Below are 22,168 nucleotides of genomic sequence, written 5' to 3'. Positions count from 1 at the left end.
CCTCTCGCTACAAGAAGGACATCGAGGTGCTTGAGCGGGTGCAGAGAAGGGCGACGAAGCTGGTGAGGGGCCTGGAGAACAAGTCCTACGAGGAGCGGCTGAGGGAGCTGGGCTTGTTCAGCCTGGAGAAGAGGAGGCTCAGGGGCGACCTTATCGCTCTCTATGGGTACCTCAAGGGAGGCTGTAGCGAGGTGGGGGTTGGTCTGTTCTCCCACGTGCCTGGTGACAGGACGAGGGGGAATGGGCTAAAGTTGCGCCAGGGGAGTTTTAGGTTAGATGTTAGGAAGAACTTCTTCACTGAAAGGGTTGTTAGGCATTGGAACAGGCTGCCCAGGGAAGTGGTGGAGTCACCATCCCTGGAAGTCTTCAAAAGACGTTTGGATGTAGAGCTTAGGGATATGGTTTAGTGGGGACTGTTAGCGTTAGGTCAGAGGTTGGACTCGATGATCTTGAGGTCTCTTCCAACCTAGAAATTCTGTGATTCTGTGCAGGGACCCTCTGAGACAGGCGGGTGCTGAAGCCCTTCCCATATGGAGAGACTAAGACCCGTTTCCCCCCCCCAAAGAAAAAAAACACTAACACCCAGCACAGGGCAATGTATTGCCTGTGAAGCTCAAGCTATGCCAGCAGGGGACAGACAGAATGTGCAGGCAGGTGCCCAACCCAGCACAAAGTCAGGGCCAAAAAGCTGAACGTCCCGAGCCCCCTGGTGAGCAGGGCTGGATGGGGGGCAGGACCAAGCCAATTTTCCAGTTTGATCAAAGAACGGGATTAGGGTCGGTCTAAACCTGTCTCGTGCAGGACGCCCTGTGGGGAAGGATGCTGCTGCTACCCAAAAAGCAGCATCCCAAAACCAGCAGTCCTGTGCCCACGCTTGCTGGAGATGCACGGGGAGGAGCAGGACGAGGGCTCAAAAGAAGGGGAGCATGGGCCGTGAGATAGCCCAGCTCCACTAGGATCAGGTATTTCCAAACCCCTCTCAGGGATTTTAAGAAATCCCCTCTCAGGGGATGACCAGCTCCTCCAGACCAGCGCAGCCCTCACAACTGATGCGGAGCAGATCACCTGGGGCACACCCTTGCCCCAGACGTAATCTCCAAAAAAAAAAAAAACAGTACTACAAAGACCCTACTGAGGCCCAAGGCCGGGCAGGCCCGCTGTGCCGCTGCTCTCCCTGCTATGAGAACTGAACTCCCCAGCACATCGATGGCGAGGTTTCCTTTGCCGTCGGTAAGCGATGTCTCATATCCTCTCCGACCATAATGGGCTAAAAAACACAGTTCCCCTGTGGATTCAGCCCATTTCCTTCTATTCTTTAACAGGAAGCTCTGCTAGAATCAGCCCAAGCAGGCAAATCGTTCCTCACCCTCTTTTCACTCTCGGTATGGACACAGCCCCAGCCGAGCTGCACAGCCACGAGCCGAGGGGAAGATGCTGGCTCCGTCCGTGCACCCGCTCCTGTGGTTGTTTGGCTGCGTGCTCATCAGAGGTAAGGCGCTACGAGGATGGTGACACAGTGCCAGGGGTGGGTTTGGGGAGCCCAGCCCCCCAAAGGGAGCCGGACAGAGATTTAAGCGTGGAGTAGTTGCCGCCAGAAAAGCCCGAGCTTTAAATTCAGGGGTGGCAGGAGTCAGGTTGTTGGGGGAAATCTGGCCGTGTCAGGTGTTATGGGGTTTGTTTGACTGTGCTGGAATAGCAGAAATTGTTTTCTGGTTAACAAAAGGCTTGTTTCTGTTGAGGCATACTGAGGCACTGTGTAGCAAGTGGCTTCTGTCAAATAAGGGTAAAGGTGGTACTTTTACATGTACAGGACATTTTCCTCAGAAGTAATTTTTTTTCTTGACTTAAAATTTTCTTCTTGCTGATGTAAACACAAAGAGTGCATAAGTCAGGTGCAAGACTCACGCAGTACGTGTATTGTCCTTATTGCAGTAATTCTGCTCCTAATTTTCCTTCACACGTGGGTCGTGGTGGGGGATGCAGTGAGCGTACCTCCAAGGAACGGGTTTCCCGTGGTGAAGTGTGACAGGTTGCTTTCTCCTGCATCCAGCCACCTCTTGTGCTGGTGACAGCTGTAGGAGCTGTGAGCTCAGAGGCATTCAGAGGCACAGACTGCATGTCACTGCTGCTTCTAACAGAAAGCCACCTAAAAATAATACCGTGTTTCTTAAATCCAAAGATTTTATTATTAAACCATGAAGTTGCCTATAGGTTACAGCCACTGCATGGGTATTCAGAGGATTTTTAAAAGACACGGAACATGAAGACAAGTCAGGTGCTAGCTCTCAGAAGGAAGAGCACATAGACTGGAAAATGTCTCTTTATTAGAGGGCTGCTGACTTCAGCAGAGGGGTAAATTGTGCCTGGCGGAACTTTGAAGCCCCTTGGCCATGCTGCTGTGCTTCTTAATACCTGGCCAGAGTGCATTTCTTCCCCCTTACAAATATTTGGCATGGCTCGCACAAGACAGGGATGTTATCAAGGTTGTCAGCACTCTGAGTCAGCTGCACTCTGCCAGGAGCAGCCCGCCTGCCTTCAGTTGATCACATTACCCAAGATATTTGCTCCCCAGGTTGACCCCAGCTGTTGCAGGATCAGGTGGAAGGGATGCCACCTCTATCCTTCAGTCCTGAGTGCGTCACTGTAACTCTGTTCTCTGCAGTCTGCTTCAAATCACGGGGCAGAGGCTGTTCCTACCAGATGTGTGGTGCCAACAGGGCCAGTAGGTGCAAATGATGAGAATGGCATTGCTGGTGCTTGCTGTGCTGCAGTTGGACCTCTGGCTTCAGTCAAAACCAGCCTTCAACATTATTGTGTGTTTTGTATCATTATATTTGCATGACAGCTCTGAACTAGAAATGAAATGAAGATTAAAGCCAATGTTATATTAAAGCTACTTGGGGGCTATTGCTGCTTTGCCTTTTGCAGAAGCCTAAGTGAAAGGGACAGAGAGCAGGTCAGAGATGCTGCTGGCTCCCTGACATGCATGCAGCTGAGGAAGGGAACTAGGAGATCTTAAGGCAGAAGAGCTCGGTGGTCTCCTTGCTCTTGAGCAGGTGGAAGTAACCTTGTGAAGCCCCAGCATTGTGCAGAATAGCTGGCTGGAAGCTACTCTCCACACAGGTTTTTGGTGTTTTTTGCAAGTTCATTAGTTTATTAATTAATTTTATTAATTTGAATTCCTAAGCTTACAGTTACTTCTGAAGGAAGGTTCCACTACTGTTAGTTTGAAATCGCTCAAGTGGGAAGTTTTGGACCACTTCCAATCTTTTTTCCATCCCATAGAAACGCTTAACGAAAAATTTGTCCAAACAAACCTCTTCCTATGAACAGTTTCCATTACAATGGGCAGGCATTTCCCAGACAAAAGATTTCCACTGCAAAATTCCTTCTGGAAGCTGGTGAGAACCCAGCAGCATTTTCCCATTGATTGCTGCTTTCCTTATCTGCATGGCAGCAGTGAGTGGATACTGCCACAGGGAGCACGGCCCAGAGGTAATCAAAGAAATGGGGTGCAGACAGAGGGCAGACATCCAGTAACAGCAGAACTTCCAGACAACACTTGCATCCCAAGATGAGGGCATCATCCAGTGCATCCTAGAACTGACTCCTGCTGCTTGTTCTGCCTTGCTCCTCAGACAACGGGGACAGAATTTGTATTCTTTAGACACTCAGGTGGTTGTAAGATCATATAAGAGATTTATGCTGGCCCCAGCCACAACAAATTACAATGCTTTTATAAATACACCTGCCAAGATGTCTTCTCTGGCATCGCAGGAGCGTTAAAGACACCTAGTTCAGATCCTGTTTCTTATACCACCAAGTGGCAGAAGGCTTCTCCACCTTTGCAGACAGCTCTTTTCTTTGCTAGTCTCTGTCCATGCCAAGTGATGCCCAAGGGTATCCCCAAGACCCCTCCCTGACCTTTCTTGGGCAAAAAGGAGAGGCCAGAGCAACCCTGGCCTGACGTACAAGGAAGAGAAAGCAGGAGGTGGTTCGGAGAAATGCTTGTTCACAAAACAAACTGCTCCCTTCTAGTTAGATGAAACTCTGCTGATGACTCTGCAGAGCTGACTTAACTGGAGGCTGTTTCCAGCAATTATGTTCCTTACAATACGTGAGTCAACAACAGGTGTCCTTGGAGGAGACAGTGCTGGTAAGCAGAGCAAAAACCCTCCTGCTGGGAAAGCCAACGTATGGGCTCCAGCCCAGGCTAGAAACAGGAGATCCGTGCCTCGCACAGCACCAGCAAAAGGCATCACTGCCGAGCCTCAGCTGGGAGGTCTCATTACTTCACTTCACAATGAGCCCACTCAACATAATCCAACCATGGCAGTGACAAGTAGCTTCCCCTTCAGGCATTTGTAGATTTATGGGGCTGTTTCTGCCCTTCAGAAGAATCACTGCAGTACAGCAGGAAGGAGCAGAGCCCCATCTAGTATCTCTGGTTGTGGTGGTCTTTGGAAACACAGAGGTTTCAAGGAGACTCTGCCCTTAAAGCCAGTAGTTGGTAAAACTTCCTACAAACCTGGTAAGACAGCAGGAATGTGGTAAAACAGTACTGCCTTACTAGCAGTTAAATTTCACAGCTTAGTAAGAATTTTCTTACCACTTGCTGGTGAGAAAGCACTGGTCTGGGACCCAGCTTCCCATGATCAAGGCTCTGGACTCAGCGATGGGACAGGGACATTGCAGCACAGATGCAAGCTCATAGCTCAGGCTTGTCACCTCGCGTGAAGAGGCAGAAAGTGCTCACACTGAGCTGTAGGTTGCAGCAACATGAAAGAGGGGGGCACAGAGATGTGGAGTGCATCCATCCACCCTCCAGAACAAGCCAAGCAAACCTTTCTGCACCTGGTGATGGCCACCAGTAGTTCTCAGCAAGAGAAGGGATGCAAGAAGGCTTTTGCCACACTGGGTCACCCCCAGCTTTCCCCCCCCCACCACACACAACTGTAATTTCTGCACACTTCCAAAGGTGGCACAGCTCTGAGCAAGCAGCTCCAGGCATACGACCCAATAAGCTCCTCTCGTGTTAGCTAGAAGTGACTCTGGAGCAGCTAAGAGCCTTGGAGTCAAACTGAAGTCAGTGCAATTGTTAGCCAAGGAGCAGCACGTCACAGCTGACAATGCACTGGGTGGGACACAGAACCACTGGGTTTTGTGTTTTAGCACCCCATGCCTTGTTTTCACCAGATATGAGACAGGACTAATACAAAAACTCCCATCTATTAAAAAAAATAGGAATAAAAATAGGTGATATTGTCAGGGTCACTCACCTAAAATTTGGAGCCAGATGGAGCCTGTCAGGTCAAGCAGCTTTGACTGCCTCTTCTGCAAGATGTGGCGTTTCAGGGAACAGCAGAAAGGTACCTGCCCAGCATCAATGCTGGGGCTAAATGAATGCATCCAGGCAAGGACCGCTTCACCTGTCCTTCAAGCCAGGAGACTTGAGAAAAGAAAGTGAAAAGAATGGGAATTAGGAGAGTTCCCTGTACCACCAGCCCTGTACAAACCTTAATTCCCAGGTCACTAAGTGGGAGCTGAACTGAGCAGCAGCTGGCATTCCTGTGTGTTTCAGAACCACCACACAACCTGGCTGTTACCAGCAATGCCACAATTCTACCCAAGAAACACTGGGAAATATCTTGGAATTCTTGGAAATCATAATAATAAAAAAAAAAAACTTGTGAATAAACATGGAAACTGTGACTGAGAGCATCCAGGAACCTGGAGGAAGGGGGATGTGCCTGACAAGTACCCAGCACTGATCCCCTGCTGCAGGGGACAGCAGTCTGTGTGCTGTCACAGGGCTCTGTTGACATCTGTCCAGAGGTACAGCACATGAGCAAGTTCAGCAGCTGATCCCTGCACCAGCTGGAACACACGTTTGGTTAGGAACAAAATCCTACAAGATAATGAGGACCACCTGCAAGGTGACCTGTACAAAGCAGAACCTGGGCTGAGAGCCTAATTAAGGCGTGAAAGCAGCGCTGAGCAACGAGCTTGCAGCTCACGATGCCTTCTCTGCACCTCAGTTTCCCAGCATCTAGAAAACAAAGCAGAGCTCAAAAACAAACATGTTGTGGAGAAAACTGTAACCAGTAAGTAGCTGGGAGGGTCACAGCAGGGCAGCCTGCTTGGAGTACACATTTATTCCTCAAACATTACAGAGAAGTGCATGGACCAGGCTTCAGGGATGCAGCCAGGAAGAAAAAAAAAAAAAAGAAAAAAAGAAAAAAAAAAGAAAAAGAAAAAGAAAAAAAAAAAGAAAAAAAAAAAAAAGCCCTGTTACTTTCTTCTAGGAGCAACCATTTTTTAGTGGGGAAAAACAAAACCACTTCATCGCATACTGCGATGTTACAGGTCCCATTCCGTGCATGTGGCTTCCCCACATTGTTTGTCTTCTGGCTTGTTTTCTACATTCAAGTGGGTTTTAATTGGCTTCCGCCAGAAGACTGATCTGCTTCCAGAACAGCTTAATGGAGCACGATGCTCGGAGAGGATGCCCAGACCTGGGTGCAGCCCTGAGGAGCAGAGGAAGGCCAGGATTGTTCTGAATCACTGACAAGATCCGGGCTGAATTCCTGCCTCTCTGAACTTTCCGTAACGCTTTGGCCAAGCCATTACCATTCAGAACCATGTAGCAGTGAGCTGCCAAACCCCTCGAATGTCATTTGAGAATTAGGTGTTTAAATACCACTGTGGGGCTGGGACCTAATTTAGACTGTCAGTTATCAGGTCTGCATAACAACACTTCTCTCTTCCCACATTTTCTGCCTCATCCTGTCCCGAGACCTGCTAGGCAGAGGCACCTTTCCTTAGGTGCCTAATGAAATGGGAGCTCTGCACCTTCCAGGTTCCCTAATGCAGCATTTTCTTTCACGTAAAAGTGACAACAGTTAAGTGGTGTTGCTCTCTGCTGCTTCAACAGCTGCTGCCTTTCACCCAGGAAACAGCTGCACTCGCGTGAAGTGGTCAGCGTATTTTTGTCATGGGTGAGTGTACTGAAGCAGCAATACATGAACCGAAAAGTCTAATTTTAGATCGTCAGGTCTCTTCTGACAGCCTTTGTTTATACAACCTGCAAGCAGAAGGTGACACAAGGTTGGTACAGCAAAGCCTGTACGGCGCCACGCAGGGTCTAGAGCTCCCTGATGCACAATTGTAACATCTCCCCCAAAAACTGCTGCGTAAGAGGAGCCCAGCACTACACATCACAGTTAGAGGGTGCCTCTCCCCCACCAGTTCTGCGTGGATGAGACCAGTCCCGGTACCTTCATACTGGTGCCAGAGAGCCCCCCCGTGAACTCATCCAGTATCAGAACAGACTGGGCATCGCAAGCCCTCCTGAGCCTGGTGTGAAGACTGCTGAAATGTTTTTCAACAGCTGACTTGGGTGTCTGGTACAGCAGTACTTTATACCAAGGCCCTGAAAAAGGCTAGCTTAAAATACTAAAGTGGGAATACCTAAAAAACACTTTTTTCTTTTTCTTTAACATCTTTCTATGCTCTTCTGAGGGGTGAGCATCTGGCTCTGGGAACTTCTCAGCTGCCATGAAAGAAGGCTACATGGGAAGGCCCCTCTGTTCTCTGTCTGACACTCACACCTAACATCACAGAAGGACTGCTGCAAATAAATCCAAAATTCCCTTCTCATCTGCTGCAAAAATTAACCACGGAACAGCTAGCTCTGAGTCAGAGAAAAGAAATCCATCTGCGGCCTCACTGTGCCTCTCTGGAGCCCTATTGCTCTGGTCAGTAATCAGGAGCTTCCCATCCCAGCAGGAGCAGAAAACATCACTTCCCATGATAAATCCCTCAGCAAGCTCCCCGTTCCCACCTAGAGACCCACAGCCCTGCCGTAAATCACCTGCACCCAAACACCCAAATAGCTTGGCTCTGCTTCCACTCAATGGCAAGTCATCCGAATGGCTTTGATGTGGATTGCAATTGCAGCTGTGCTGGCCGTGTCCTGCCCGTTATCACTAGCTGTTTACGTAGCTGCTGCAGCCAGGGCTCTGCTGGCAGGGCACAGGGAGGAAACAGTGCCGTGGCCAGGTGCCACCGCAGCAGGGCTCGCACAGCAGCCCCCCAGGATGCTATGACACACGGCGCTTTGGTTCTGACCCACATCCTGCTGCCCGGCCCCACGGCACAGCCCGGGTCTCTTCCTGCTCCACATGTCTGTCCCCCGGAATTTAGCTGGGATGCTCAGCACCAAACGAAAACAGCGAACATCATGGGATGTTTGATTATTTGAGTTGGCAGAGAAGGCGTAACAAAAACCAGGGGCCAGAAGTCAGAGCCAGACATGCTCCGCTTTGAAATAATGTGCTGTTGTGTTTATAGAAGGGCCATTTATTACCGAGCAAAGTGCCAGAAGGCTTCTCCATCCCTTGGCCTCTTCACACAAGACTGGTCACTCCTCTGTAGCAAAGTTCAGATGCAGACAGCCAGGGTGTGCATCTACTTGGCCAGGTGAATTCCAGGGACTGTGCCCTGAAAAAAACCTGCTTGCTGATGTATTTTACAGTAACCTCAGGTTTACTTTGGCATAGTGTTTTCTGGGAACTTACGAGCCAGTGCTCTAGTCTGACCTTCGGCAAAGGGCTGATCTGTGGTGGAAGAGTACTGAGAGCCTCTTCCTCCTATCCTAGCACTGGGGAGCCTGAGCTCTGAGCTTTCTGTGAGCCGTCAGCTCTGCCAGCAAAGGGCAGCAGTCATCTGCCATTCCCTCAGTGTCTCCTGTCCCTAGAGGCTCAGTTCAAGCTCTCGGATTTCTCCTCCGTCACCCCAAAAATGCTGAAATAAACTACCAGCTCAGAAGCCTTCCTCTCCCTTGTCCTTCAACAAAGTGTAAATAATAGTTCTTGATGCTTTCATGTGACATATACACTAAAAAGCTCCTATGCCAGTTTCAAGAAGGAAATGTGTCCCATGCAGTTACTTCTACCCATGGGAGAACAAGGTCTCTGCAAGAGCAATGGAGAAAGATGAACTGTTTGAGTTTGGCAGCTACGAGAGGTTATGGGCCCCCAAGATTATCCCAATACATTTTTTGTACAGACTGTAGGCAGAGTATTTCAAGGCATGTGCAAACCAACATCCAGAAACTGTGTTGTAAAGCTGCTCAAGAGGAAAGCCAGTACCAGAGAGAAAGCCTGGCAAATTTCTGGGGTCAAAGGAAACAGCCCACGTCACTGCACCCTCTCCATGGAGTCAGCTTGGCCCCCTGGGAGCAGACGGTGGCAGGGCTGCAGAGGGGTGCACTCCCCAGCCTCAAAACAAACATCTCAGCCCTTTTAACAACAGCCATGTGCCCAAAAAATCTCTTCTTCCCCCATTACACTACTTGATCCAGTAAGTGATGTTGCATCTGCCCATAATCCCATTACTAGACTGATGTTCATTTCACCTGCTCTTCAAAAGCTCCAGAGGAAATCCCACTATTCTCCTACGCAATCACTCGCTGCAATTCACTACCCTTATGTGAAGGCAGTTTCCTATTGCCCCCCTTTTTATTACTGCAGTTTGAGCCCTAGTTCTTTGGTCCTGTTCCCAGTGGAGGTAGAAAGGAAGGGGCTAATCTGTTTTCTATGTAACTACAGATCTAATCACATCTCCTCTCGTTTTTCTCTTACGGACTGGAAAAGTCAGGTTTTGCAGGCCTGCCGCCCAGTACACTAAAACAAAAAAAAAAGCAAAAAAAAAAGTTCTGAAAAGTCAAGTTCATAGCCAAATCCTACACTGAAAGTGGCTATGTTTTATTATGTATTCAGTGGTTTACACACTGTTTTGGTTCCTGTTTGGCTGGGATCGTTGTCATAAAGCCTTAGAGGAAGAAAACAATTAAGGCTCCAAGACAGTTTGCGTGAGAAAAATGACATCAATCAGCAGCTCGCTAGACCCAGACAGTCCCCTGAGGGGTGGGCTCCGAGCCAAGCTGCGATAACCCACACACGCTGCATGCTAAAGATCTCATCCCAGATATACACCACCGTCAGGGCACTCATCTGACCTCTTTCAGACAGCTACAGCATAGGTACCTACCACGAAGTTCACCACCTACACCACCTCTACAGCTCCTGGCGAGAAGCCGGACGTCGCAGGCTGTGCCTCCTTCTCCCTGTACAACAGAAATCTAAAATAGATCAGATCAATAGGGATTTAGAAGTCCCTGATCCTCTCTTTGATGAGAAAGGGAGCCTGGAGATTAGCTCTCCTGCAGGCTTGCTGACAAAGGGAGTGTAAGAACAAGCGAGGTGAGCCTGGTGCACCAGTCTGGCTGTAGGGGCACACACAAGCACCGCGGTGCTCCCGCTGGTGCTGCTTCACTGAATCTCCCCTGCCCTTACCCCAGGGGCCACAACACCTTGCAAGGGCAGTAAACTGGAAGAATTCAACCTTTACTGCCATCCTTTTTTGTCCAAAGCCTTTAGGAGCTATCAGCTGTTGTGGGACTCTGGTGAGGTGGGTCCCCAGTGCGATCTCTGGCTGTAATGTGGTTTCTTTCATGCATCTTAACCACAGGCAGCATCAGGATCACTTTCAATAACCATTTAGAAGTGCCAGCTAGGATTGCATTTCAAAATGACAGACTAAAAGTCACCTTTTCAAAGTTATACCAGTTAGTTTTGATTTAAGTATCAAGCGCACTTACCTCTTACAGTCCTTGTCCTCACATATGGGAAATGGTTTATTTCCTTTTCCTTTTAAAATGGCAGCACTTTTAATTGGCACCTACCTAATCATAGCATTCCAGGAGCTGAGACTTAAAAGAAAAACATCAGGTATTCTGAGGGCAGGCAACACAGAAGATTGGTCTAGGGATGCCTTGTCATAAATCCAAAACAAACAAGCAAAACAAAACATTTTCAGTTGAGAAAACAGTCCCATTAGCTCCTGGAAACATTTACAAGCCTCATCCATCCACTCATTAAGGTCTCCAGGGTCTCAAAGCTTTCAAACATGTTTTAACTCCTTAAACAGCTCTAGAAAACAGGTCAAATGGCCCTTCTCTGCCAAGACTGAGCTGGAGGCAAGCAGCTCATGGGGAGGGAGAAACACCACTGATTTATATGGCCTTGCATTTTCCCCATAGCAGAGAAAGGCAGTTCCCTGAAGGGTTTGGCTTCGTGGGGGCAGGAGGGCATTTATCCTGGCTCTATAAACACTAGTTCTATCTCAGACAGAACCTAAAGCTCTTACATACAAGCAAATGGTTTCACACAGTGCTTGTTACTACCCAGCTCATGCTTTGGAGGAAATTATGTATTTCAAAGTCATTCCTTCAGAAGATGAGGAAAACCCAAATCACACAACCAGCAAGAACGCTAATGTGAGTCACATTAGCACTGTTAATACATGTACTTCTGTTGTTTCATTTCAGGTACTACAGCCTCCACAGACGCCTCCACAGTCCACCCTGTAGCAGGTACCTCCTGGGTCACAATGTTTTAAAGTCTGTCTGGACATGGGTGCAGGAGCCCCCGTGTAGATGCAAACGGAGAGGCCACAGATGGGAAAGGCGCTGCAGCACCTGTTTGCAGGACCCTGCACTGCTCACCTCTGCCTGCCCATCACCGTCCTTCCCCAGATCTCCAGGGCTGATGGAGGGCACTGTACCCCCAAGTGATAACCTAGTAGTGATACCCTATTTCTGGTCTCTGCCTCCCAGCCTTGTCGGGAAGAACAGTGCTGCCTTCCAGGAGGCCCAGTGAAAGCAAAGGGTGATCCCACCTCATCGTTGCTGCCTGCTTCCCCAGATGTTTCCCAGCTGTTCCCCATCACATGCTCTGCTCTACACATCCTCAGAGCCAAAATCCCTTTGCCTGCAGATCCCTGTAGCCACAACAGTGACAATCTCCTTAACACCTCTTGCTCCCATCACCCTTTCAGCCCATATTGGCTCTAGGGGTCCCTTTCTGGCCCATCCTTCAAACCTCCCTGCAGGGACCCCACCACCGAGGAGCCTCGTGTAGAAGACTTCACCTCCGTGTCTGTTTGTGTTACAGACCGATCTCAATCAACCAACCCTGAAGTAAAGACCCATACCTCAGGTAATACACTGCAAAGGAGAAGGGCTTGTGCCTTCCCCTCCACCTCCCTCCAAGGGCTGTTACAGACACCCGTGACAGCACAGGCTTGCAGGACTATCGAGCTTACCTGGAGAGCCACAAGTCCTGCTTGGGGCATCCTGGCAAGTCTGGCTTGTAAGGGGCCCATCTTTCAGCCCATCCAGCAATAAATTATTCTGTAAGGGACAAAATGGGGTTGTGCAGTGGCAGGTTGGAAAAGGACTGGGGTGGGGAAGAAGGGAAGAAGGGGGCTACTGTCTTGTGTGCACAAAGGATGCAGTTCCCCCAAGCCCAGGCTGGGCTGTGTCCACGTCCTCCTGCCTGGCATCACCCACTTCGCTGGGCAGCTCTTAATGCAAATTGGAGCACATTTAAGCACAGGGCCCCGTACACAAGGTCTGGCCTTGGCTCTTGTGTGTCATAAGGGAAATAACAGCAACTAAGCCATTGTTAGCACTTCCATGCATTACATTCATTGTTCAGTACTGCTCTCCTGATAAGCCCGAACGATTTTTTATTTTTTTTAACTAGAAAATTCCAGTGCTGTGCACAGCATCAGCACCTCGTACACAACAGGTAAACATTTTCCTCGTTTCTCTCAGAGGAAATGGGGAAGCGTTTCCTGAACTGCAGTGCCTGCACCAGCACAAGGTACTGCCTTAGTTTTAGTACAGTTATTAGCACGGGGGTTGCTTTATCTACTTTCATAAAAATAGCAGTCAAATCACTTACAAGGACAAAAATATTTAGAAGTAATGCTAATCTCTGAGGAGTTCCCTTACTTTTTTCATTTTTCTGTTCTCCCCTTCTACTGAAACCAGCCTCAAGACGCTACCATGGGTACAGTCAGAAGCCCTGGAAGTGGGCAAAGGGAGCTGTTAGCAAGAGTTATGTGCTTCTATCTGCAAATACACAAACCCAAATACACACAATGAGATCTCTCCAACTCCAGATCCACATCTGTTAGTGCACTTACCTCTTTGGAGTCAGATTTTTCAACCATAGCAAGAGATCTCTTTCTAAGCATAGCTCCCCCTACCGAGGGACCATAAAAACAAAGGAAATGATCCCAAAAAAGATCTTACTCAGCTGTTATGCTTTGCAGAGGAAAAAAAAAAAAAAAAAAAAAAAAAAAACACTCAGAAATCCAAATATTTTGTTAAAGCACTTAGATAAAAGAAGAAAGCATAAGACTGTTTTCACTCTTTGCTCATTTTATTGGAAAGCCATGAAAAGTCTAGATAAGTAACTTGCCTATAAATTCCAGATGGGTGATCAACTCTTCCTTGCAGAGGACTATTGAAAGATTTTTTCCCTATTTCCTCCCTATTTTGCTCTGGACCCACAGGATCCATGTTCTGGCTTCTCTGAGTACCAGGTTGAGGAAGATGCCAGAGCTTCCAGACCATTGCAAGTAGTGAACGATTTGTGCCTAGAGACTTGGTGAAAAGAAATATGAAAGTTAGCATTTCATATAACAAGCAAATAAACATGTGGCTTCCAGACAGTTAGTGTCCAGAGATAGAGTCTTTCTTTCAAGATAAAACCCCTCCATTTTCAAAGTGAAGGAAAAAAAAAAAAAGTGATGGCAAAAGCCAGACTTTCTCCATGTAGCTCCTGAGCCCTGCCAGCTCAGCTCCTCTGCACACAAGCAGCCTTGCCAAAAGAAGCAAAAGTTAATGTTAATGTCAAAGTACAGAAACCCTGACTCCTTGAGCAGGACTGTTACCTTATCTGCTCACACCCATACTTTCCCTAGCAGATTACGCACAACCTCCTAGGAGCTTGAGGATTCATTGCAGAAGCCATGGCCTCCACCAAGCTGTTTCTTAACAGAGCTCACAACAAGCAGAGCTCTTTAAAGTAACTCTTTGCTTACTCTACAGAGCCTTCAGTAAAGTCAACAGCACCGATTGACTTGAATCTCACCTGCACAGACAAGACTACTACAACCAAATCCTCTTCCATCCCTACAACACCAACATTGCCCACACGGAGTAAGTGCACGAAAATGGAAAACTCCAATTTTTGCTCAAGGCAGGACCAGTTTATGCATCCTGGCTTATCCACACAAACCTGGGTGCTTCATAAAGTCCCAGGCAGCCCACGCCACGCTACTTATGCCGTAGCAGCTGCTTTTGAATGTTTCAGCCTTTGCTAAAAAAAGGGCAGTTCATACCAGCACCCCCAAAAGCATGTGGCTGGATGCAGCCATGGTCTGGATGTGACAACTGAGCAGAAAGTCTGCATAGGAAAAGCCAAATCCCACTTTACCTGGTAAAGCTTTGTGGAGGAGGAACAGACACCCCAGCCTCCTTGTCCTTGGCACACCGCTCCCACGCTCACCTCTCACGTACACTCTCAAATCACTGTGTGGCTTGCTAGCTGGGCATCTTGGTTTTGCTTGGAGAGGAAGCTTCATGCCTAGAAACAAAGTTTTTCCCCCTTCAGGAAAACCCAACAGCTCTCCATAGCACAGTTAACAGCAGCTTCTAGACTTAATTCTCTTCTCCTTGTTTTATCCAGATGAAACATCTAATGGAAGCAGGAGCACTGCAGCTTCATCAACTCGAGGTACTTTGTCTTTTTATAGACTAACAATAAGTGCAGACAATTTCATGGCAATTAGCTTACTTGGTTTACACAGTGCAGGTTATTGAAGCACTGACCTATCTCGGCATCAAGACATCAGTAACACCCAAATTCATCTGATATCCTTACAAGCACTGATAAAACAAGACCAATTCCACTCAGCAACTTCTGCCTGGGATAAACTTGAACAGCTGAAAGACTGATCTACATTTAGAAACAAGGTGGCACTTCTAGCACCTTTTAAAAATGCTTTTTTTTTTTTTTTTTAATTCTGATAGTATGCTTAATCCAGCTTGTACCAAAAATTAGAGAATTCAGTAAGTTTTCTCAGAATAAAGACAGAAGCCAGGTAAGTGGGAACACTGAAATCTGAACATTGATCTGATTCTCCATTAAAGGTTCACATTTGCAATGGTCAAGACTGAAAAATTGTTTTGCCTCTCAGATCTTCCCTGACTCATGCAAGGTTAAAAACCCACTGTCAGCTCTGCCTGCACAGATGTCCAACCAGCACGTCTGTGCCCAGCTAAGCCAAGAGCCCTTTACATCAGAGCAGATTGCTATTAATTATAGCCCTGCTTTATCTGAAAAGCTCCATACATCTTCAGCTACATAAATGCTGCTGATGCTTCCAAAAGAGAGGTCTCCTGTTGTGCAAGACCCAGCGTTTTCCAGGAATGGGGTATCCATGCCAGGCTCAGCAAACAAAGCTTCTGCCCACCACCTGTGGCTAAAAGAACAATTTTAGAATGAAACAAAGGGTTTGATGACTGGTGGAAAAAATACAGCTAGTAGCTGTAAACCAGCTCCTGCCTCTTAGGACTGTTCTGCTCCATGCCGTTACTGGTTTCTCGCTGGTTAAAATTTGTTACTTCATATTATTTCTGTTTTCTTCTGACTTTTGGCAGAAGAACATTGCAAAGCCTGACATTTTCTGCAAGACAGGAACCCCAGTTCCAGGGCACCTCTGCAGCTGCCCACAGTTGCATTCCCTGCGCTCCAGCTCAGTGCCAGTAGCTGTTCTACACCTCTCCAGGCAGCGCGTGCTTTTGGCCGGCACTGCTTTGGGGAGGGAGAGAATGGGAGAGGAAAGAAATCCTGCTTGGCCTACAGATGATCTAAGCTGCAAAGTGTGACTTTCAGTGGCCTGACAGTACTTGTAGCTGTTCAATAAGGCCAGTGCAGACAAACTGGATATTCAAAACATCAGAAAGCAGCAAAGGACCTTTCTTGATTTGTTTTGTTGTTTTTTTTTCAAGCAAAACACATAGGCCAGCCTTAAATCTGCTTACACAGGCATTGGAAGCAGCTGTCACATACCAAAGAGCTTCTTACAAGCCAGTTTACCCCACTGAGAACTGGAGTCCTAGCTTGGAAAATATTCTGTACTGCCACAGGTAGAGTGCATATGGTACACAAGTTAGCCCAACTCAGAGTAGCTTAATTACTTCCTGATAACACAGCCTGCAGGACAACGTACACACTAATTTTGTAGAATGGCCTCTCCTTAACTTTTTTTTTTAAAGCCTCAAAGTTCATAAGCAAAAGCAAATCTGTAACCTTTCTAGTTCACTATTCCAGTGCTTAACTGCTGTGTCTAACCAAAAACTGCATCTGGGACTGCAGAAACTAAGCATGAGCAGTTATACCTGGGTATTTGAGTTCCTTGCCTGAAGGAAGATTCAGGGAAAATAGCATAAAATGTCAGTGGGGAGGTTTTAGCCTGAAAATAAACCCCCCGTTTTCCTGCAAATCATCAGCTTTACTGTGAATACATCCAACATTCCAGCATGTCCATGAATTTGTTTGCTTATTATGTGATATTGAAGGCAAAGACTCACGTTCTGCATTTCCTCTGTGCAGGTGAAGAGCCCAAGAGAAATGAGAGTACCACAACAGCAGCAACTCAAGGTGCTCTCTCCCTTCTCTCAGAGATAAGCACCAGTACGTTTCACAGCCTTTTTCACAGCCAGCAGCAATGCCACTGCACTGCTAGCTCCAGGCAGCATGGTGAACAGCTAACGAGAACCCAAGGGCCGCTAGCTGTCCCACGTAGCCCTTGAAAATCCTGTAAAGCTCTGCAGAAGCAGCACTTTGGGGTAATCTGTCAAGCCTGGGAACACTGGCTGCGAGTCACAGCAGGAAAGGTGCCAGCATGGCAAAAAGTTGTAAGGACACGTAGCAAGCTCCTTCCTCAAACACCCTCCCGGATCCACCTTTACCTGCCACACTCAGCTTCCTCATTGCTATCCCAGCAGATAACCCTGCAGGTGGGGAATCACTTCCTCAGACCGTTGATAAATGGGGGCCACACCAATGCAATCTGGTTCCCACCTATGTTACTTTGCTGTTCACGTTGATGGGGGCAGGCTAGTTACCATCTTCAGTAAAGTGCAAGTGTGAGTTAGGCCACACAACGCTGCTAGAAATCCTCTTCCCAACACTGGAAGCAAAGCTTTATATAAATTTATTTTTTTCTCCTACCTTGCAGGCACCTCAGAAGCAGTTACCCCAACACTGGGCACCTCTGGCTACTCACCCGTGACTACTCTCACATACGAGAAGTCTCCACTGACTGTGGCAGCTTTTGGTAAGGTCCTGTGCAACATGGGGAGAAGGGGGGGGTCTTTTGTCAGGTCACACAGTGCTGGACACCCAGCTCCAACAGTGCTTCCCTGGGCACAATGCCTCAGTTTCTCTCTTTAGCACATGTGATCCTGTAATGTTCAAAGCACAAGGGGAAAATTCTTGACACCTAGCACCAGCAGGCTAGGTACCTAATAAATACTCCTAGCCATGCCCAGTACACAAAGGACAGAATGTGAAAGCCCTTCATGGCTATGCCTGAGCTGGGGATCTTGCTCCTAGCTCCAGTGTGGAGCAAGACACATCCCAGCTGTGTTAGAGCAAGACCTGCACAAAATTATCCCATGCTACACCCTGGTTTCCCTGACAGGGCCTACAATAAATGTACTACCTGCCTAGTAGAAGGAAGCTTAGCCTTTTAACCCCACAAACCTGTTCATATTCTGCCCCAGCCCTGCCTTATTGCCCTCCTTGTACACTTGCACCCTTCCCAGCAGGAAGCAGAGAACTCCTCTACACCATTCAGACCTTGTGTAAGAAAGGGGCAAGAGACACCAGACCTTGTCCTGACAATAGCTTTGAAGATAGGGACAGGGTAAATTTAAGAGATCCACTCTGCTTTGGAGTATACTGTCCCCTTCCTCCATGAAGTTAAGGGAGAAAAAAAAAAAAGAAAAAGAAAAAAAAATTTGCTTCTACTGCACTGTAGGAAAAATCTTTACTTTTAAAAATACTTCTGAAATAAAAGTTTTGCTTATCATTTGCTTATGTACTACAAGGGAAGCCACTGAGTCCCAAAACTGCCTTAACAGGATGAGAGTCCTGTACAAAGCACAATTTACAGATGCCAGAATCAAATCTGTGCCTGGCCACTGGTTCATGAGATAGTTCACACTGTTCAGTCAATCAGCTTGTCTCGCCCCATTATATTATGTATTTATCTGACTTTACACACCTTTAGGATAAGATTTCTCAGCAGCAATAGAGATGTGCTGACCCCAATTAATCCCCAGTGTAATCAACTGACCTCTGCCTTCCTGTCACTGCCTTATCACCTAAATATGCACCAGAAGCCCTTTGAAGCTAAAGCACAGGAGGGTGAAACCATTCACTCTAGTGACTATTTGCTTCCTTATGTCTTACATCCCATGCTCATTTTAATGAAAATATTGATTTCCTACCCAAATTTTGATGAGTCAAGACCCTGCACTACCCCAGAAGCCAAGGATGGGAGTGTTGTTGTATCAATAGCAGACAGTTTTTCCTCCATCCCCAGGTGTCATCAGCTTCATAGTTATCCTGGTCGTGGTGGTGATCATCCTCGTCAGCGTGGTCAGCCTGAGGTTCAAGTGTAACCGCTCGAAGGACTCAGAAGGTATTTGCCCAGGACCACAATGAAAAAATTCATTGGTTACTAAATTTATTTGGCAATTCCTAAATGAAGGACACCCTTGAAAAAAAATCTTACCTGGCAGGACATTTTGAAGCCCAAGTGAAATACAGATTTCACAGTTAGGAATGGAGTGTGAGCACCTCTTTGAAACCCCTGTCCAGATCCATCTGCACAAGGAAACAGCCTCAACTGCTGCACATGCTGCAGTTAGATGTGCCCATTCTCACAGGCAGGCAGCTCTTCCAGCGGAAATTATGGAGTTTGACACTCATTTTCTCTCAGAATCCCATTTCCCATTAAGCACTGCCCACTAGAGGGCAAGACTGATCTACAGCACGACAGATAGCTGCCAGAAGACCAGAGGATGCTAGCAACTGAACAGGCAGCAAAACATTCAGTCCTGCCTGTATAGTGTTACATTATTTGAAGCACTTTTTCTAATCAACTCTCGAGTGTCCGGTGGTGTCTCTAATCTCATTTGGATTTCATTTATAACCCTGTACAACATAATTCTGCGTGCAGCTGACTTATTGCATAGCTGTCATGTTTTCTCACCTGCATATCACCAACTGCTTCTCTCCCTCCAGACAAACAGAAGCCGGGGAGCTCCATGGTATCGGAGAGGTAAGGTCACTCGCGCTATTCACACCCTGTTGAAAATGCATGTTTTATTCCACAACTCATTTTAGCCTGGGAAATAAGTGGCTTTGGCTACTCCAGTTTGAAGAAAAAAAATCAGGACTTTGAGACAGGTAAAAAAACACAAGTGATGGTAAAGCCTCATCCTGCGTCTGATGGAGTCGAAGGTAGAAATTCAATGTTTAGGGGCCCTATTTCACAGCTGCACTGATAGCTGTGAAGGCTCATCACCTTCCAAAAAGCAATTTGTCTTTCCTTGCCTAGATACAGATGAGAACCTTGGGTTCTGCATTTCAAAGTAGTCTCAGTGAGATGAGATCACTCCCTGCAAAAAATAAAAATAAAAATATTCCAAGATCCCTGTTACTGCTATCTAACAGAATTGGGATAAGGGGGAGGGAGCAGGGGATGCAACCCAGAGCCCTTTGGAAGAAAAGCACCAAGTGGAGAATGGTCTGCCTGAACCCCACAGACAGTCACTGCTGCCCAAGAAAAAAGGCTGCACGCAGAAAGCACCATAAAACAAGGGCTGGAAGGGACCTAAGATGGAGAGAAAGTGTCAAAATATATTGCTCCTACTTTCCTATCCCTTCCCAGCAAGGTAACACCCCTGCTGTGAAAAGAAGCAAGGGACATAGAGAGCAGAATCATTAAAGGTTTAGATGAGAATTTGCATCTTTTCTCAGTGGTTCCTAGATCATTATCATAATGGGTATTTAAGTGATCTGCAGTCACATCAGAGCAGAAGTCCATGCCCCAAGGCACCCTAAACACCAAGGTCACCCATTCTCCTTTGGCACTGAATGCCTATTCCAGCCCTCAGGGCAGGGAGAAAGAGGAACCCCAGCTTCCCAACGTGAGTACCTCTCACTCAGAAGAGGGGCTGGCAATACACGAGCAGCAGCAGCTGGTGCAGAAAGATCCAGGGCTCCCTTTGCATGACAGCTGCTGCAGATTTAAGAGCACAGCACAAAGGGCACGATAATGTTTCCTTTTCTTCCAGTTCTGGTAATGCCTACAGGGCTAGAAGGTAATGTAGTCACAGAGCACTGGATCCACACTGCTCCTTGATTCTGCCTACCTTGGCAGTACAGACAGCTGTGCTGTCTGCTGGCAAACAGCAAATCTGTATCCAAAATCATTTGAATGCACTCCTCATCTCTGCAGAGATCTTAACACAGAGGCAGGGGATGGGGGAATTGAGCACAAAGGATGCACCTGAATCAGGACAACAGATCAGAAGATAGTGCAAATCAGTCCCCACATGCCCCCTTGCCTGTTTACCTCTATGTGAAGAAATTCCCTTCTTATTTCCTGGACTAATTAATGCCTTCTTTTGCTGACAGCTGTTCTGCAGGCACAAGTGAGAAGGATAACAGCATCACTCTGATCTCCATGAAGAACATCAACATGAACAACAGCATGAGTTACCCGCCATCAGAGAAGGTTTCCCTTTTAAGCCTTGCTTTTTTTGAAAGTTAGCTGGGGAGTATTTCTCTTGCTGGATAAGTGCATGTCTTTGAGGCATTTCTGTTGCTCTTATTCCTTCAGAAAGGTAATAAGCAGCTGTCAGCAAACACCTAAAAGTCCAACTGGGTTCCAGCGAGCCTGGTGAAAGTTTGGGTCCCCATCTCAAGTTCATCCAAGCTGCCTGAACTGAAGGCATCAAGTATACTTCACACTTATAGATGCCATCACCTAGGGCCAGCCAGAGCTAGAATCATTTGTCATTAAATTAAGAGCTAAAGCTTGCTGATCTGAAGTCAAGGTCCCACCCTCTAGTCCATGCTTCCCTCCGTCCTGCTTTGCAGAGCTGTTGGTGATGTTGGCAACATTCCCATCACTACTCTCAGACCCATTCCACATGAATAATACACAGCACTGTAGGTTTTAAAGCTAAACTTGCACTTCGGCTTTATTTGAGGGACCACGTTGCTTAATTTCTTTTGCCAGCCCAAACATGCTGCTGATGTGCCACGTTTTGTTCCTTTTGCAGGTGCTATGAAGCCAACACGGAGCTAGAAGCTGACACCTGACTACCAGCACTGACTTTCTAGGCTTTTTTTCCCCCCTTGGGGAAAGAGCAAGGGTGGACTTTTTATATAAATTATTATGCCCTTTTTGATCAATACATTTATGGTAGTATCCCATATAGCTTCTCCGACTGGAGGAGGGAAATGGGCTTTCTCCAGCTGTAGCCTGTCATGTTCAATGGTCGATATCTAACTGTATTTTTGATATGTCTTCAAACCCTCAGATTATTCCAGCAGCAAGAAGCACCAAGGAGCCACCTACCTGGCTAATAAACTGCTGCCTTAAATTAATGGCCTTTACAGTCTGTGCTAGACAGCCACAGGCTCGCCAGGCTGTTAACCAACACAGCCCCCCGTTGAGCTAAACCCATGCCTTAGACAAGCATGACCTGAAGCTGAAGGCCTGATGGGACCGAGATGCCCAAGTGCTAGGTCAAAGCACAGCCCAGCTGCTCCAAGCCCCTTACGCTTGGTGCCTCCCTGTCCCCACGGGGGGGGATGACCGTACCCACCTACCTCACAGGGTTGTTGTGAGGCTATGTTAACCCGTGTCTGTAAAGCATCTGGAAAGACGTGAATTAAAGGTGCTGCTGAAATGTAAGCTGCCATCTCAGATACTTTGCTGTCAATAACTAGCTTCAGGCAGACAGATCGGTGTCTTCCCACAAGTCCAACATACAAGGAGTCTTGTACGACATGCATAGACAGGCCTTTGAGCATAAGCGGGAGCAGTCACAAGCAAAACACTGAGCTACTCCAGTTCCTGAACGCCGTCAGCCTGAGTTTGCTGGGAGAGCTTCAGTCTTCTGTGCCACTGCTTTCCAGAGCTTCCCAATAGACCACAA

At 47.4% G+C, this 22,168-nt stretch overlaps 1 protein-coding gene across 3 annotated transcripts; it reads left to right on the top strand.

The window, feature by feature from the left end:
* The first annotated feature begins 1,360 nt into the window (after positions 1-1,360).
* Positions 1,361-21,919, top strand: ECSCR (endothelial cell surface expressed chemotaxis and apoptosis regulator). 3 transcript variants are annotated; one of them, XM_082771407.1, is made up of 11 exons: positions 1,361-1,489; positions 11,393-11,437; positions 12,018-12,062; positions 13,967-14,077; positions 14,607-14,654; positions 16,536-16,583; positions 17,164-17,262; positions 18,535-18,633; positions 19,239-19,275; positions 20,637-20,736; positions 21,287-21,919. In XM_082771407.1, exons 1-11 carry the CDS (start codon positions 1,432-1,434, stop codon positions 21,293-21,295), a joined length of 699 nt encoding a protein of 232 aa, XP_082627533.1. In that variant the 5' UTR covers positions 1,361-1,431; the 3' UTR covers positions 21,296-21,919. The 3 variants fall into 3 exon arrangements, with proteins under 3 accessions (XP_082627533.1, XP_082627532.1, XP_082627534.1); XM_082771406.1 differs by having other exon boundaries at positions 16,536-16,616; XM_082771408.1 differs by lacking the exon at positions 16,536-16,583.
* The last annotated feature ends 249 nt before the right edge of the window (positions 21,920-22,168 follow it).

The sequence above is a fragment of the Aythya marila genome (assembly GCF_965140915.1).
Source record: "Aythya marila genome assembly, chromosome: 14".
In the NCBI taxonomy this organism is placed as follows: Eukaryota; Metazoa; Chordata; class Aves; order Anseriformes; family Anatidae; genus Aythya; species Aythya marila.
This window is presented reverse-complemented; position numbering and strand designations above follow the sequence as displayed.

What these genes read in the sequence shown, in the direction of transcription:
- ECSCR (XM_082771406.1), top strand. Translation starts at nt 1,432, where the DNA reads ATGCTGGCTCCGTCCGTGCACCCGCTCCTGTGGTTGTTTGGCTGCGTG. An exon ending in CACAGTCCACCCTGTAGCAG is followed by an intron (nt 11,438 to 12,017) that starts GTACCTCCTGGG and finishes TTTGTGTTACAG; the next exon opens with ACCGATCTCAATCAACCAAC. An exon ending in ACTGACTGTGGCAGCTTTTG is followed by an intron (nt 17,263 to 18,534) that starts GTAAGGTCCTGT and finishes CTCCATCCCCAG; the next exon opens with GTGTCATCAGCTTCATAGTT.